At 45.0% G+C, this 15,673-nt stretch overlaps 1 protein-coding gene across 2 annotated transcripts in view; it reads left to right on the top strand.

The window, feature by feature from the left end:
• Positions 1-15,673, top strand: part of NMNAT3 (nicotinamide nucleotide adenylyltransferase 3) — a 116,010-nt gene that overhangs the window by 37,496 nt on the left and 62,841 nt on the right. Inside the window, exon 2 of one of the 2 annotated variants that reach the window (XM_046642765.1) lies at positions 10,472-10,617. In XM_046642765.1, coding sequence (XP_046498721.1) covers positions 10,509-10,617 — 109 coding nt within the window. In that variant the 5' untranslated portion in view covers positions 10,472-10,508. Of the gene's footprint in view, positions 1-10,467; positions 10,618-15,673 lie in introns of both variants that reach the window. The other variant, XM_046642754.1, reaches the window with a different exon arrangement.

Raw genomic sequence — 15,673 nt, 5'->3', positions numbered from 1 at the left:
GAAGCGTCCTCCTTCTCTTAAAGCTGTGTAGGAGGTGTAGTCTGATGTGTCTCTTCAGTCCATCTTCACAGCACCTCCATGCGTGAGTGTTGGGTTATCCTCATTTTATAGAGGACTGAAGGGCTTGTTCAAGGGCACAGAGCTTGAAAATGCCAAGCTTTTTCTCTTCGAGGTCCCCCAAATGCAAGCATTGGCAAGCTTGGTTGAAGGCCAGAAGAAGTGGCCCTTGCCCTTCACTGTTTTCGTGCACAGATCCTTGTGTGCATGAGAAATGTGAGCCTATGCATGGGCTTTGGTGGGGACATGGACAGGCCATGTTCTGCCAGTCCTGCTAGTGGGTTCTGAAGCAGAAGCTGAGGGAAGAAACAAAAAAAGTTTATCTTTTTAAGAATCTTTGGGACTGCCCTTCTTTCTATAACTGCCCACCATTTGGGCCTAATTTCCGGCCAACTCAAAAGCGATTATGTATAACATTAAATATATCTTGGATGAACTTGGTTAAAATTTTTAATTAATCATAGCCCCAAACCTGGCTCAGGTCTGTTCTGGCTTCATAGATCACTGCTCGCATTTGCAGTTATCTGCTCATGACCGTGGCAGGCCTGCTTGTAGCTCGATAAAGAAGGGAAGATGGGCTGCTTGGCTTATAATTGTGGAGTAAGTTATATTACATGAGATGTAATGGAAAGGGTTGCTGTGGACTTGGTGATATGCTCAGTGAAATTGTCGAGAGAACACCTATCCTTGAGCAGCAAGTCTCTTGCCTGCATCTCCCCTGCTGTGGTTCACTGGGCCTCACTGGTCTGTTCTGCCTTCATGGAGAGCCTGGCCAGCTTCCCACCTTTCCAGCTATTTCAGGATCTCCCTGTCATCTTCCAGTTGCCTTGAGGAACTTGATAGCGGTGGCAGCTTGTTTTCTTTTTTAGTGAATGAATGAACAAGCAAGCTAAAACAAAGTTGCCTTCTTTGTTAGAATTTTTATATTTGATTTTAGGGCTGGTCCTCAAATTCAGTGCAAGGGGACTTTAGGATAGAACAGAAAGCAGTTGGACGGAGGAGACACCAGGAGAGGGTTGGAAGGTAAATGAGGCTGGTGAAACAGGTTATGACCAGATTATAAGGGGCCATGGATGCCACCCTAAGGAGTTTCAGCATTATCCCGAATGCAATTGTGTGGCAGGAGATCAAGCAGAGAATTGGATGTTCATGTTAAAAGATCCTTTGGGCAGCTGACTGGAGGACAGTCCGCTCAGAGGAGGTGAGACTGGAGACCAGACAGGTAAGAGTGCATTCAGGTCCAATTGAGAAATAATGAGCCCTAATCCAAGGCAATGACTGTGGAATTTGAGAGAGAAAGATGGATAATAAAGATATTGCAGAGGTGGAACTGACAGTCTGTCAAGGCGAGGGAGAGGGAAGCCCATATGGCTGCCACTTTTACGGTTTGAGCACTGGAAGGGCTGTGGTGCTATCCCCTGCCAAGATTATGAACAGTTCTGCATTTTGCTGCCCTACAGGGAAGCTCCCAGGGCTGTAGAGGAGGTGAGACTGCTTTCCCAACACTAACTGTGGCTACTTGCCCACTGCTGGACTGGAGCAGGGCCCTGGGCATGCACCCTGGATTAGGCATGGGCAGAGGCGGGGAGAGAGACGACAGAGAAATCCAATGATACATCTGAGGTGGGAATCAGGAATCAGGATCCTGGATGGGGCCCCACCAAGGCAGCAGACACAATTTATGGGGTGAGAGCAGAGTTCCCCCAACATGGAATGGGCACGTAACAGGAACATGAAATAAACCTTTGTTGTTTTAAGCTACTAAGATGGGGGCGGGGTGGGGGGGGGTCTGTTAAGGCATCTCACCTGCGCTCTCCCGACTGCTACACTCAAGGTCAGTAGTTAGGAAGTGCTAGCTGTCTTTGAATCCATGTCTGTCTGGCTTGTTATCAAGCCAGTACCAGGTGGCTATTTGTGGACTCGTAGAGGCCCATAAGCAAGGTCAGGACCAGAGCTGTAAATTTGAATGTCATCAACACAAAGGTGGTAGGGACTGGAGAGAAAGGCATAAGGATTTAGTCTGTGGCCTTTGGGGTGAGGCTTCTTTCTCTCCTGAGGGTTTATGGTCGGCTCCACGTGGCCTGCTGCTAAGTAGGACATCACTGCTGCCTGCCAGGCCTGGTGGTTCAGGGACGCTGGCTTGAGCTTGTTGACAGCTGCACACTCATAATGTTGCTAAAAACTTCATCAACTCTGAAGCCTGCAAATAGCCCAAGCGATTTGAGGTTTTGCTCACTTGTAAATGTTTGAGTATTGTGTCCACAATTGCAAATTGAGTAACTCAATTTTGAGGCACAGCTGTTATTTGGAAAAGACCCATCTAGGAACACAAACTCCTTGCAAAATGATTGTGCTTCATTTTTGTCAAGTATCACACAAGCCATTAAACTGCCAAGCCATATGGCAAATGCCCACTTGAAGCAGAGTGCGACAGTGCACCATAATGAATCTGTTTTGGGGGCAAGGAGATAGGGCCGAGCCTGGTTTTTGTGATCTACAGAAAAGCAGATTCGCTGCACCACATTTCAGCCTTCTAGAGTCCTGAGTAAGGAATTTTCTTCCCATGAAAAATTCATATAAAAAATTAAGTTATGGTAGATTTTTTTCTTAGGTGTATTTTCCCTTTTAACCAATATCCATTTGAGTTTCTGCATATAAAATAGGTTTAACTGGAGCAATAGAAACTTCTAAAAGTTTTCACACTTTTCATCCCTTTATATCCTAATTCAATAAACATTCATTAGGTGTCAGTATATCAGTTAGAATTAGATTTAGCTACATATTACAGAAAAGTAGAAAACAATGAAAGATTATGTCTCCCTCAGGTAAAAGAAACCTGGAGGTCAGCAGTCCAGGGCTGGTGTAACAGCTTCAGGGTCATCAGGGTCTTGCTTTCTCTTGGCTTCTTCACTGTCAAACCTGGAGTTGATCCTTGTCCTCAGGGTCCAGTATAGCTGCCATACTCCAGCCATCACATTCTAGACAGCAGGAGTGGAGAAGAGGAGAAAGGTGTGCCTTTCCCTTTTAAAGAGAGTTCCTGGAAGTGTCACCTAACACTTCTATTCATAGATCACTGGCCAGACCTTGGTCACATGGCCTCACTCTGCTGCAAAAGACTGAGGTATGTGGCAATACACCCAGCTAAAGACAGAGATTCTGTTACTAAAGAGGAAGGCAGAATGGATATTGAGAGGTTGCCAGCAAAATCTGCCCTACCTGAGGACCTGGATGTTTGTTCTTCCTGCTAGATTGTAACCTCCTTGAGGACAGGGGCCAGGTTTTATTTATCCCTGTACCTCCAAGGCACTAGCACAATGGTTGGTAGGTTGTGATGTTAATTATCTGCTGCTTTGTGCGCCTCACAGCAGACCCAGGTGCTGCTCCTCACCTTCGCCCCCTCTTCTGCCTTCTTTGTTCCAAGGTGGCAAGTCAGCTGTGATTTGGGGCATATTTATTCTTCATCATCAGAAGTATTTCTACCAGAATGGCATTAAACTCCCTGTTTTTCTGTTTCTCAGTATTGACTCTTAGTTCTAGGAACAAGTGTTGCTTAGAGCCAGGTTGTTATGGTTGGAGCTGGATGGAAGTCTATGGCAGTGGTGTGTGGGAGTGGCCTCTCTCTTGAGCATTCTTCTTCAGAAACATCTCCCAGGCCAAGCTAGTCAGAGCAAGCTGCCTAAGAGGCAGGAGGATGCTGATGTTCTCCTAAGGGCTGCCAGGTTTTGATCATGGATGACTCCAAAACGGTGGGGCCTTTTTCAAACAAGATAAATAAGCATATGGAAGTAAATGTGGTCATGGTGAATTCTGTTTCAAACGTAATGAAAGGAAAGAGACAAGAGCTAATGCTTCTGGGAGAACCCCCTATAGGCCAGGTACTGTGCTAGGTGGGTCAGTTCCAGTAACTCTCATGACAGCCCTAGGAGGATGTGACTTATCTCCATTTCCGTGTGGCCCACTGAGGCTGGGGAGAACTTGGTTAGACTCTTCACCAGAATGCAAGCACACACTCTTCCCTTCCAGGCGCGTTGAATCAGCATCGATGTGTATAAAGTTTTTAGGACAGTGACTCAGTAAGCCAGAAGAATTGAAATTAGCCCCCAGTCCTGAGTGTGGGCTTACAAGAGACCTCGTCCCATTCCTTGTGCTCCTTCACGTCTTTTGAAAGTTCTCAGAACCGAAGAGCCAGGCTGCCTGCTTTCCTGGGCATCTGACAGTTAGGACGAGAGCTTAATTGGCGTGTTTGTTTCCTCCAAGGAGTGGCTGGCAGAGGGTTCTCATACCGACAAAGAAGGCTCACTTTGCTTTTGTTCCTAGCAGCACTGTGTGCCCATAGCAATAGCGGGTGAAGCCAACAAAGCTGAAAAGGGAAAGTGCCCAGAGTTCGCAGGAACGTTGATTGCCCTGGAGAAGTTGACGCCCTCACACAGATGGAAATGATTTCCCCGGGTCCTGAAAAATGTGCTCGTCAATCCCACAAATACAAACTGCATCTCTTGTTTTCTTTAAGATGAGGAGTCCGGTCAAGAGGTCTGTGTAATGAAAGATGTTTGTAGAATCCATTTCCATTCTGCCTGAAGCCATCTGCTTTATGTCTATAATAAACAGGGATGTTTTCAGCCATTTTCCCAGGCCAGCCCATTAGAGGCGCTCACCACAGGGGAAGGTAAATTGCCTGCCTCCTGGGCGATGAGCGTTAGCACATTACATCTGCAGGGACGGCACTTAACCTTCTCCTTTGCCTCTCCGTTCTGTGTCTCTGCCACGGCCTGTGACAAATGGGCCGAGGGGTGCATGCTTAGTTAGGATTTACTACCTGTGGGGCATTGGCCAGCATCCCATTACCTGGGGATTGAATGGTGAAAGGCTGGCAGCAGGAAAGGCCATCCTCTGGAAAGCTAGGGACCACCCAACCCTCACCAGGCAGAGGATTCTTGGAGTGGCCATCCTGGGGCTTCCTGATGCAAAGAGAATTTGAGAGCTCTTTCCTAAACAGAAATATGAGTAAGTCACCCCCCTGTTTAAAATCCTCAGAGGTTCCTCATTGACAGTAGGATAAAATCTAGACCCCTTGGGGGCCTGTGTGATCCTTACACCCTCTGCAGCCTCGTTGTAGTCTACCCATATGTCAGCTCATACCCACACACGGCCACATTAACGTGCATAGTTCATCACCCACGTTAGGTGGGGTTTCTGGACCTTTGCAATTCTGGCTGCTGTATCCAGCACACCCTTCAACATCCTCACAGGCTCAGTTCCTGCACCTTCCCGCCCCAGCTTGAAGGTCGCTTCAGAGAACTGGCCCCTAAATAGGGGAGTGTATGAGTTTCTACAGCTGCTGTAACAAATTGCTACAAATTATTGGCTTAAAACAGCACCATTTTATTTTTTCACAGTAGTGGAGGTCTGAAGTCTGAAATCAAGCTGTCGGTGGAGCTGCAGTCCTTCTGCAGGCTCTAGCGGAGAGTCTTGTTTGCTGATTCCTGCTTCTAGAGGCTGCTTGCGCTGTGGGGGTCACCGCCCCTTCCTCCATCTTCAAAGCCAGCAGCATCAGATCCTCTCTCCTTTCTGATCGCTGCTTTGGTCCTCATGTCTTTCTTTATCTATCTGACCCTCCTGCCTCCCTCTTATTAGGACCCTCGTGATAAAGTTGCACCCAGCTGAATAATTCAGGATATTTCAAGTTCCTTAATTTAATCACATCTGCATAGTCCCTTTGCCTGTTAAAGCGGTAGCTGGGGACCTGTAATCCTCTAGGGCAGAGGGATGACCTTGGTCAGTGTGCAGGAGGCCAGCATGTCCTTGTGGATGAAATCACAGCACTGAAGGTGGCACAGCAGGGCAGGAATGCCTGGTTTGATTTCAGTCTGAGCTGGGTGGAGTGGAGTCTTGGGGAGGGGTCTTAAGTGCCTCTAGGAAGCTGGAAGGGTCAGTTTATATCTCTGACAGAACCAAAGAGAGGAGGTAGCCGTCTGAAAAGGATGGTGCTTGTTGAGGACAGTCACTGGTTCTCTCATTCATTCCACATCCATTTCCTGAGTGTCTGTGCTAGGCACAAGGCAGGAGGTGAGGGGACCAGATGAATAAGAAGCCACAATATGGGAGTTCATCTTCTCCTTGGGGAAGAGCGACATGGAAACAAAGCCGTGGCAGCTCTGTGGTTGCTGAAAGAAGAAAGTGATAAAGTGTGTAACAGGGACAATTAGCACGGTTGGTGAGGTTGGCACTGAGCAAAGACTCCAAGGAGAACACTTTGCAGGCGTGGGTGAGGAGGGCGTCCAGGTGGTCGGAACAGCATTTGCAGAAGCAAGGAGAAGGGAGCAGTGCGTTGTATCTGAGCAGCCGGATGAAATTCTGTCTGGATGACTGTCAAGTGGGAGGTGGTCAGCTGGAGGGGGCAGGGCCAGAGGTGGAAACTGTTTGCCTTGTCTCCAGTTTGGTGATAAATTCCAAGAAGGCTGGATGCTGTCTTCTCAACTTATTAAATCCTTCCGCAGCAATTATCACTCACTCTGTGGACCTCCATTTAATGAGTATTGATGAAAAGCCTTTCCCAGTAGCAAAAGTTTCCCACACTTGCTATGTCTTGCTGGATATTATTAGATGACGGGGCGCATGAGTCACTTTCATGGCGTGCATGTGGCCTTCTGTCTGATGAGCCTGACAGTCAAATGGAAGCCTGGTTTGTTCTCCTGGTGGACCCCTGGAGAGAGCCTATTTCAGCCCTCTCCTTGTTTCTCTGGGTTTAGTTGAAGTGAGTGAGAGTGTACGGTGATGGAGACGCACTGACCTCATCCCTGAGCCTGAAATGTGTGATCACTGCCTCCTCCCACCGAGCCGTGGCTCGGACAGGGTGGTGCACTATGTGGACAGTGGCCCTGGGTGCCCACGGCAAGGAAAGAAAGGAAACACAGACACTTACTCAATCTCATTTATTCTTCTTCCCAACACCACACTTGCCTGCCTTTGATGCCACCATTCAAATGAATGTTCAAATTTACAGTTTCTGGGAACTTTTGGAAAAATGGAGCAAAACCCCAGGTTACCTGAGATGCTGTAGTTACGTGTTTTAAAGGCTCTAAAAAACTGTACTTTCTCAAAATGAAATAGAACTTTGAAAGGCTTCATAATAGTTGTGAAAAACAACCCACCTCTTCATTTACATACTTCACAAGGCTGCTCTTGCGAATAGCTCAGCGCACTCTGCAATAATATCTCATCAAATCTTCCACCTCCCTGGGAGAAGCGAGCAGCAGTGGCTGGCAGCCTGCCTTCTTCTCACGCGGTAGGGTGTGCCTGCCACCTCAGGAAGCTCAGAGAAGCCACAGCCACTAGGTCCAGAGGCTTTCATCTTCACACTGTTGCCCAGCATACATCCAGAATGACTTCTCTACGTTCGGAGGTGCATGAGACCCTCCCACTGCTGGGACTCTGCTCCGCTCTCCAGCCACCCAGAGCCCTTTTCAGTCTTCACCGAGCCCTCCTCTGGGCCAGGCTCTGTGCTTGGGGCTGAGATCCAGAGATGAAGAAAACAGCACTCCTGCTGTTAAGGGGCTTACTGTCTGATGGGTAGGAAAGACACAAGAGCAGGTTTTTCCAATAGAATGTGATATGTGATTGATTACAGGTAGGTCAGAGATCAGCTAACCCAAGCTAGGTGTCAGAGAAGCCATCTTGGCAGCCTTCTACACTGTCAGCTCCTGGACGGTTGTGTCCTCAACTATGTGGCAGACACTATGGATTAGCTAGTCCCAACTCCCTTTCCCTTGCTGCTTCCCCCTGGAGAGGCTGCAAAGCTAAATACTTGCTTTTCCAGCCTCCCTGTTAGCGCAAGTGGCCATGTGACCTAGTTCTGGCCAATGAGACAGAAGCAAAATCAGTGGGGGGTGGTTTCTGAAAAAGCTTTTATTTTCTTGAGTAAGAGGGATGCCAGTCTAGTATAGTGCCTTTCTCTTTCGTGGCTTGATTGTAATCACGATGGCTTTAGCTACAGCAGCAATCTTGTGACCATGAGGGAAAAGCTGAGAGACTTGTAGGTCATTGTTGAGCCAGTGATCCAGTGCCAGCAGCTGCCTATTTCTAGACTTTTTGTAATGTGAGAAACAAATAAACTCCATTTGTTTAACCCACTGAGGTTAGGCTTCTGAGACTTGCAGTCAAATGCATCCCTAATTGATACAGGCACCTAGCAGGCAGTCAAGATATAGTGATTGACATCATAAATAATGTGATCACCTGAGTTGAGTCGTAACAGATTGGAGTGTCCTGGGGGTATTCCAGTTGGAAGAAACCAAAATAGCATGTACAAAATCTTAAAGCAGGAATCCATGAGGAGCTCACAAAGAAACCACTGACAAGTAGTTCATTGTTGCTAGAGTATAAAGTACGAGGCAGGCAGTCGTTGGATATAAGTCTGGAGGAGCAGACAACAAGGGCTAGATTAAAACAGTTTCCTTAGATGCAAAGAGGGTCCCAGGTTCCAGTGACTGAGAACTCTCCATTTTACCCCGGAACTGCAGGGTTACAGCCAAGGCCACCATAACAAGAGGAGTAAGAAAGGAAGAGAATGCATTCCTCCGTTGGTCCCTGTGTAAGTTATGTTGTTGCATTACAAATTCCTCTAAAACCTAGCAGCTTAAAACAACCCACACTTATTATCTCACAGTTTCTGTGGGTCAGAATCTAGATGTGGCTTAACTGAGTCTTCTGGCTCAGAGTCTCTTACAAAGCTGCAATCAAGGTGTTCACAGGGCTGCAGTCTGATCTGAAGCCTCAACTGGGGAAAGATCCACTTCCACGTTCACTCACATGGTTGTTGGCAGGATTCACTTTCCTCATGGGCTGTTGGAGGTCTCCTTTAGTTCCTTGCCCTGTAGGTTTCCCCATGAGTCAGCTCACAACAGGGCAGCTGACTTTATCAGAGTGAGCAAGTGAGAAAGCAAAAGAGGGAGCAAGAGGGAAGCCAGAGTCTTTTCGTAACCTTCTCTCAGAAGTGGAATCCCATTCCATTGCTGTATTCTGTTCATCAGAAGCAAGTTACTAGGTCCCGCCCACACTCAAGGGTTGCGGGGGTTGTCTACAGGTGAATATTAGGAGGTGAGGACCATCGGGAGTCATTTTAAAAGCTGCCAACCACAAGCACAATGCCCGCTCCTTTCTCCTTCTCCCTTGTCATGGTCAGCAGCAGCAGCAGCGTTGTCATCATTGTCATCATTATCACCACAGCCACAGTGATTATTTTTTAAATGCTTCTTATGCACCAGAAACTTTCCATACATAGTTCATTTATCCTCCTGACAACCTTAGAAGAGTAATATTATCCCCATCTTGCATATGAGGAAACTGAGGCTGAGAGAGAGACTATGATTTGCCCCAGATCACATAGCCAGTCAGTGGTAGAACTAGGAGTCCAGCCAAGGCCTAACTCCTGTGGAGCTCTTCACCACAACTCCAGGAGGCAGTGTCTCAGAGGCAGGAGAGCCATGTCCGCCAGCCTGTCCTGGAGCCCAGGCTGTTTTCTGCTTTTCATTAACCTCCCTCTGGTGCTGAAAGCCACCGAGTGGGGTGACAAGAGGGTGGGCTGGACCCTCTCAAAATGCTTGGGCTTCAGATAAAGGACAATGAGTGAAATCTTTAAAGATCTATAAATTAGATAATAGTCCTGTAACAATGTTAATTTCCTGATTTTAATCACTGCTCTGCAGTTATATGAGAAAGTGTCTTTGTTTTTAGAAAACACATACTGAATTATTTAGAGGCAAAGAGGTATTATGTCTACAGCTTATTCTCAAATGTTTGAGACAAAAATATTTATAGGTATATACAGATGTGTGTGTGTGTATGGAGAGAGAGAATGAAGACAAAGTAACTGTGGCAAAGTGTTGACCTTTGGGGAATCTGGGTAAAGAGTATATAGGAATTCTTTGTACAAGTTTTGCAACATTTTTTATGTCTGAAATTATTTTTAAATAAGTTTTTACAAAGTACCAGTCTACTCTGGGACCTTGTGAGTTCTATTTTCACTATCAGAGATGACATTATGGGGGTCTTACATACCTCCTTTTGACCCCCAGGTGACCCATCAGAGCACATGGAGGGTGTAGAGGTGATGAGCAGAATATGGTCTCTAGGGCCAGGCTGCCTGGGTTCCAGTCCTGGCCCTGCAGCTGCAAAGGTCCCTGAGCCATATAAGTCACCACACAGGGTTGAGTTGAAAGGATTTCGTGAGACAAGGATATACCTTGGCACAGTTCCTGGCCTGTGGTGAGCCCTCCATAAGCGTTGTTATTGTTATTGTTACCTCAGTCATCTTACAGGTGAGAAGTAATGGCGTGTGTGTGGTTCAGAGACACTGATCTGGATAGTTGGCTTGGTGCCAGCTCCCTGATGTGAGTTTTTCTCCCCATGAAGGCAGGGTGGCCACTGCAGCAGGTGTGGATGGGCCTGACAAGATGAAGAGCCGGATCCCTGTGGTGCTCCTGGCCTGTGGCTCCTTCAACCCTATCACCAACATGCACCTGCGCTTGTTTGAGGTGGCCAGAGACCACCTGCACCAGACAGGTAAGTCGGGGCCCCAGGTCCAACAGAAGAACTGGTGGGTTGGGCCTCATGGGGGTTTGCTGGCTGCTGTCATCATCACGTTACTAAAACTGCTCAATTTATTAATTTACAGCATAACTGGTGGCATACATTTCCTCCGTCATATATTCCAAGGGCTAACATCCCTTAGCCGTGTGACATGTGTCCAAGTCATATCCTGGCCATACAGTTGAACATTTCTCAGGGTCCACCACCCCTCTGCCCACCTCGTGTTGCCCATGACTGCCAGAAAGACTCCGGGCACTTTATAGAACCCTTATTCCAATCAGGGCATCCCTCCCGGTGCTGCAGGAGCATTTACCTACATGGCCAGGTGCCTTTGAGAACTCCTGCTACTCTTCAGTGGGTAAGCAAAGATCCTGTAATGGAGACTTTGACATTTTCTCCTTTGAAAGAATAGATCTTAGACGATTACAAATTAACAATCTTGTATATGGGGCATTTCTAATACAGATGGCATGGCTTTGCCAGAAATATTTAATCAGCTGGAAATGTTTAATCTGGGAATGTTTCATCTTCTCTACTTTGTATTTCATTTTAAGAGAGTAAAATGGCATTTGAAATCTGCATGATTATTTCTAAAGGATATAAGTCATTTGTATGCTGATGTCAGATATATATGAAAGTAATTATGTATTTATGTATATTTTATGTATTCGTATGTGTATTTTGTATTTTTGTATTGTTTAAAAATGTTTACCTTTAAGGGCATTGTTTTTACACCAGAATCAATCCCTATTTACTTTTAATATAGGAAAAAGTATTTGAGTAACATGTAAATCACTTCTTCAAAGAAATTATATACAAATATCAGTATGTTTTAAAGGAAATGTCTTTGTTTACAAAACATAATCTTTTTTATCATTCAAAAGTGAAAGTGGGTTTTTATCCTTAGTAAATAAATAGCTCTTACAAAGGAATGAAAAATCCAAACAATCCAGTTAAAACTGATCAGTGAACATTAGTAGGCAGTATACCAAAAAAGAAATATAAATGGCCAATAAACTTGGTAAGAGATGTACAACATCACTAATAATCAATGAAAATGTAAATAAAAACATGATAAATCCCACAAGGTTGTAAGCACCATGAAGGCAGCTACTGTGGCTGCTTGAATACCACAGAATTGCCACCATCTGTCACTGGGCTTATAGTCAGTGCTCAATAAATATCTCGTGTGGGAGTAAATAGTTTTAACCTATGAGTTTGGCAAAGATTAAAGACTGGCAAAGTTCAGTACTGGCAAGATAGAGAGGGAACAGACACAGGTGTTAGAATTAGCAGACAAGGACATTAAAATAGTAACTATAATTATGTACCATATGTTCAGAAATTAAGTAGAGACATGGAAGATATAGAAAGGATTCAAATCAAACATCTAGAGATGAAAACTATAGTATGTGAAACAAAAAATACACTGGCTAGAATTAACAACAGATCAGACATTGCAGAAGAGAAGGTTAATGAACTTGAAGATATAACAATAGAAACTATCCAAAATGAAACACAGAGAGAAAAAAAGATTTTTTAAAAGAATATCAGTGAGATATGGGATAATTTAAAGCATCTGAATATACTCATAATTGGAAGCCCAAAATGAAAAACAAGAGGAAGAACAGGGAAAAATATTTGAAGAAGTAATCACTGAAATTTTTCCAAATTTGATGAAAACAGATTTCATCAAGTAGCTCAACAAACAGATCCAAGTAGCTCAACAAACACCAAACACAAGAAACAGGTAGAAAACACAACCAAGGTATATGATAATCAAATTTCTCAAAACCAGTAATACAGAGAAAATCTTAAAGGTGGCCAGAGAAGAATGAAGATAAGGAGGAGAGCAGATTTCTTGTTACTGAATTTAGCAAAAGGGAATTCAGTGCAACGAATCTTTAAAGTACTGAAAGAAAAAACTTCTGACCTAGGATACTATATCTGCAAAAAAATCTTTCAAAAACAAAGGAAAAATAAAGACATTTTCAGATATACAAAAGCTAAAAGATTTCACCACCAGCTAACCTGCACTGCAAGAAATGTTAAAATTGTTCAAGCAGAAGGAAAGTGGTACCAAATGGAAATATGGATCTACACAAAGGAATACAGAGCACTGGTAACCACATGGGCAATTATATACTTTTTTTCTTATTATTTAAATTTCTTTAAAAGATGGTTTAAACAAAAATAATAATATATTATTGGGTATACAGCATATGTAGAAGTAAAATATATGACAACAGTATCATAAAGTCTGGGAGGGGGAGGAAGGGGCAGAAGGTGTCCCAGGCAGCTGGAGCCACTGCACAGAGGCTTGGAGCTGAGAGAACCCAGAGCAGAGATGGTGTCAAGATGGTAGTGTGGGCAGACTCAGAACTCACCTCCTCCCACAGACACAAGAAATTTACAACTACTCTTCGAACAGTTAACCCTGAGAGAGAACTAAAAACTGGATAAAAAGAACCCCTACAACAAGAGACAGTGCTGACTGAGGTGAAAGAGACAGAAATTCCTTTCTGGAGAGAAAAAACACCACCTTCATGAACCGCAGCACTTCATGGCCAGGGGAAACCCTAAGGTACGCAGCCATCCCTGGAGGAGTGGGTGAGCTAAGCTGGGAAGCGTTACCACTGTAAGCATCCTTTGGACTCAGTACAACTGAGACAAGTGTCATAATATCTGGCTTTGTTGACTATTAACTACAACGGGGAATACCATGAGAAAAGCTATCAGACATAATGGGAAAAAAATGTCTGCTCTTAAAGGGCCCATGCACAAATTCACCCATTTTGGAAAAGAATCTAAAATCACCAGAAAGAAAGGTGCACAGTCCTTTGGTGAAGAGATGCACTTGATAAGCTATGGATGCATCTCAGTGAGAGGTGAGACCTCCCCAGGGACTGAGACATCGGCAGCAGCCATTATTGTGACCTAGTATAGGCATGCTGACACAGACGCTGGCAGACGCCATTGGAGTTCTTCCCCTGGCCTGTTAATGTTAGCCCAGGGTTCTGCCCCACCCACTAGAGCACCAATTTATTCCAGCTCAGCCAGGGCAGTTAGCCCACCCTAGGGACTGGCCCCACCCAACAGCAAGTCCTCAGGCAATTGGTGGGCCCACATAGGCAGGGTGCCTGGAACCTCTGCAGCCAGACGAATGGGTCTGCCTCAGGGGCCAGGGCATGTACAAGGAGTGGGCCTGCATTGGTGGAGTGCATGGGGTCTCTGCAGTGGGGCAACTGGGTTCACTTCAGTGGGTCAGGGTGCACACACAGGACAGGACTGTGTTGACGGGTGTGTGGCCCTGTGGGTGGTAGGGCTTGTCAGCTACAGCATATCTGTGCTTCTCAAACAGCCACATAGGGCATCAACCCCACCTTCCAAAGCCTAAAACAATTGGATGCTCCTATGCCTGGGGCCAGCCCCATTGAGCTGCAGTCCTGAGACAGCTGACAAACAGCCTTGCAGACCAGAGGCCTACAGTAATTGTAAGCCCCTGAGCCTAGCAACCAGCCACTCTGGGGGGTCTCCTCACTTAACAGAAAAACTGCAACAGAAATGTGCTATTAGACCTTGCAGCCAACTGTGCTGGGGCTCCACCCACTGGGTAAAGTGAAAAAAGGGACCATATCAGCCACACACACCTTAGCATTACAACCAGCCAGCCAGGGGGACAACCTCACCTCCCCAGGCACCTGCAGCAACAGCAACCCTGCCACAACAGAATGACACACATAGCCCACACAGGGGACACTCCTGGAACATTTGAAACTGGTGATTATAGGGAAGCACTCTGATGGACCTCTTAGGCATCTCCTACATAAAGCCACCTCTCCAAGATCAGGAGATATAGCTGACCTACCTGATACATAGATATAAGCACAGAGAAAGAGGCAAAATGAGACAAAGGAATATGTTCCAAGTAAGGGAACAGGACAAAACCCCAGAAAAATAACTAACCGAAACAGAGATGAACAATCTACCTGACAGAGAGTACAAACTAAGAGTCATAAGGATGCTCACTGATCTTGGGAGAAGAATGAACTCAGTGAGAACGTCAACAAAGAATTGGAAAATATAAAAAAGAACCAATCAGAAATGAAGAATATGATATTGGAAATGAAAAATTCACTAGAGGGACTCAATAGCAGAGTAGATAATACAGAAGAATGGATCAGCAAGCTGGATGAAAGACTAGAGGAAGTCAGCCAAGCTGCACAGATAAAAGAAAAAGGAATTAAAAAGAACGAGGACAGTCTAAGGGACCTCTGGAACAACATCAAGCATGCTAACATCCATATTATATGTGTCCCAGAAGGAGGAGAGAGAGACAAAGGGACAAAGAAACTATTTGAAGAAATAATAGCTTGAAAACTTTCCTAACCTAAGGAAGGAGACAGACATCCAGACACAGGAAGCACAGAGAGCACCCAATGAAATAAACCCAAAGAGGCCCACACCAAGACACACTATAATTAAAATGTCAATAATTAAAGATAAAGAGAGATTCCTAAAAGCCACAAGAGAAAGGCAACAAGTTACATACAAAGAAAAGGCTACCAGCTGACTTCTCAGCACAAACCTTACAGGTTAGAAAGGAGTGACACACTATATTTAAATTGCTGAAAGGAAAACCTACAGCCAAGAAGACTCTACCTGGCGAGCTTATCATTCAGAATGAAAGGAGAGATAAAGTGTTTCCCAGACAAGCAAAATTAAAGGAGTTTATCACCAAAAAACTAGTTCTATAAGAAATGCTAAAGGGACTTGCTTAAGTGGAAAAGAGAAGACCACAAATAGGAATGAGAAAATTATCAAAAACAAAAAAGCAGTAAAATCACTGGTAAAAGTAAATATACAGTCAAGGTAGCAGATCAACCACGACTGAAGCTAGTATAAAGGTATAATGACAAAAGTGCTAAAATTATCTATTTCCGTGATAAGAGGGTAACAGATACACATGCACAAAAAAGGAGGATAGATATAATATCAAAAACATAAAATGCAGAAGGAGGGGAATAAA

The sequence above is a fragment of the Equus quagga genome, chromosome 1 (assembly GCF_021613505.1).
Source record: "Equus quagga isolate Etosha38 chromosome 1, UCLA_HA_Equagga_1.0, whole genome shotgun sequence".
NCBI classification, from domain to species: Eukaryota; Metazoa; Chordata; class Mammalia; order Perissodactyla; family Equidae; genus Equus; species Equus quagga.
The sequence above is the reverse complement of the archived record's forward strand: the minus strand, read 5'-3'. Positions and strand labels throughout refer to the sequence as shown.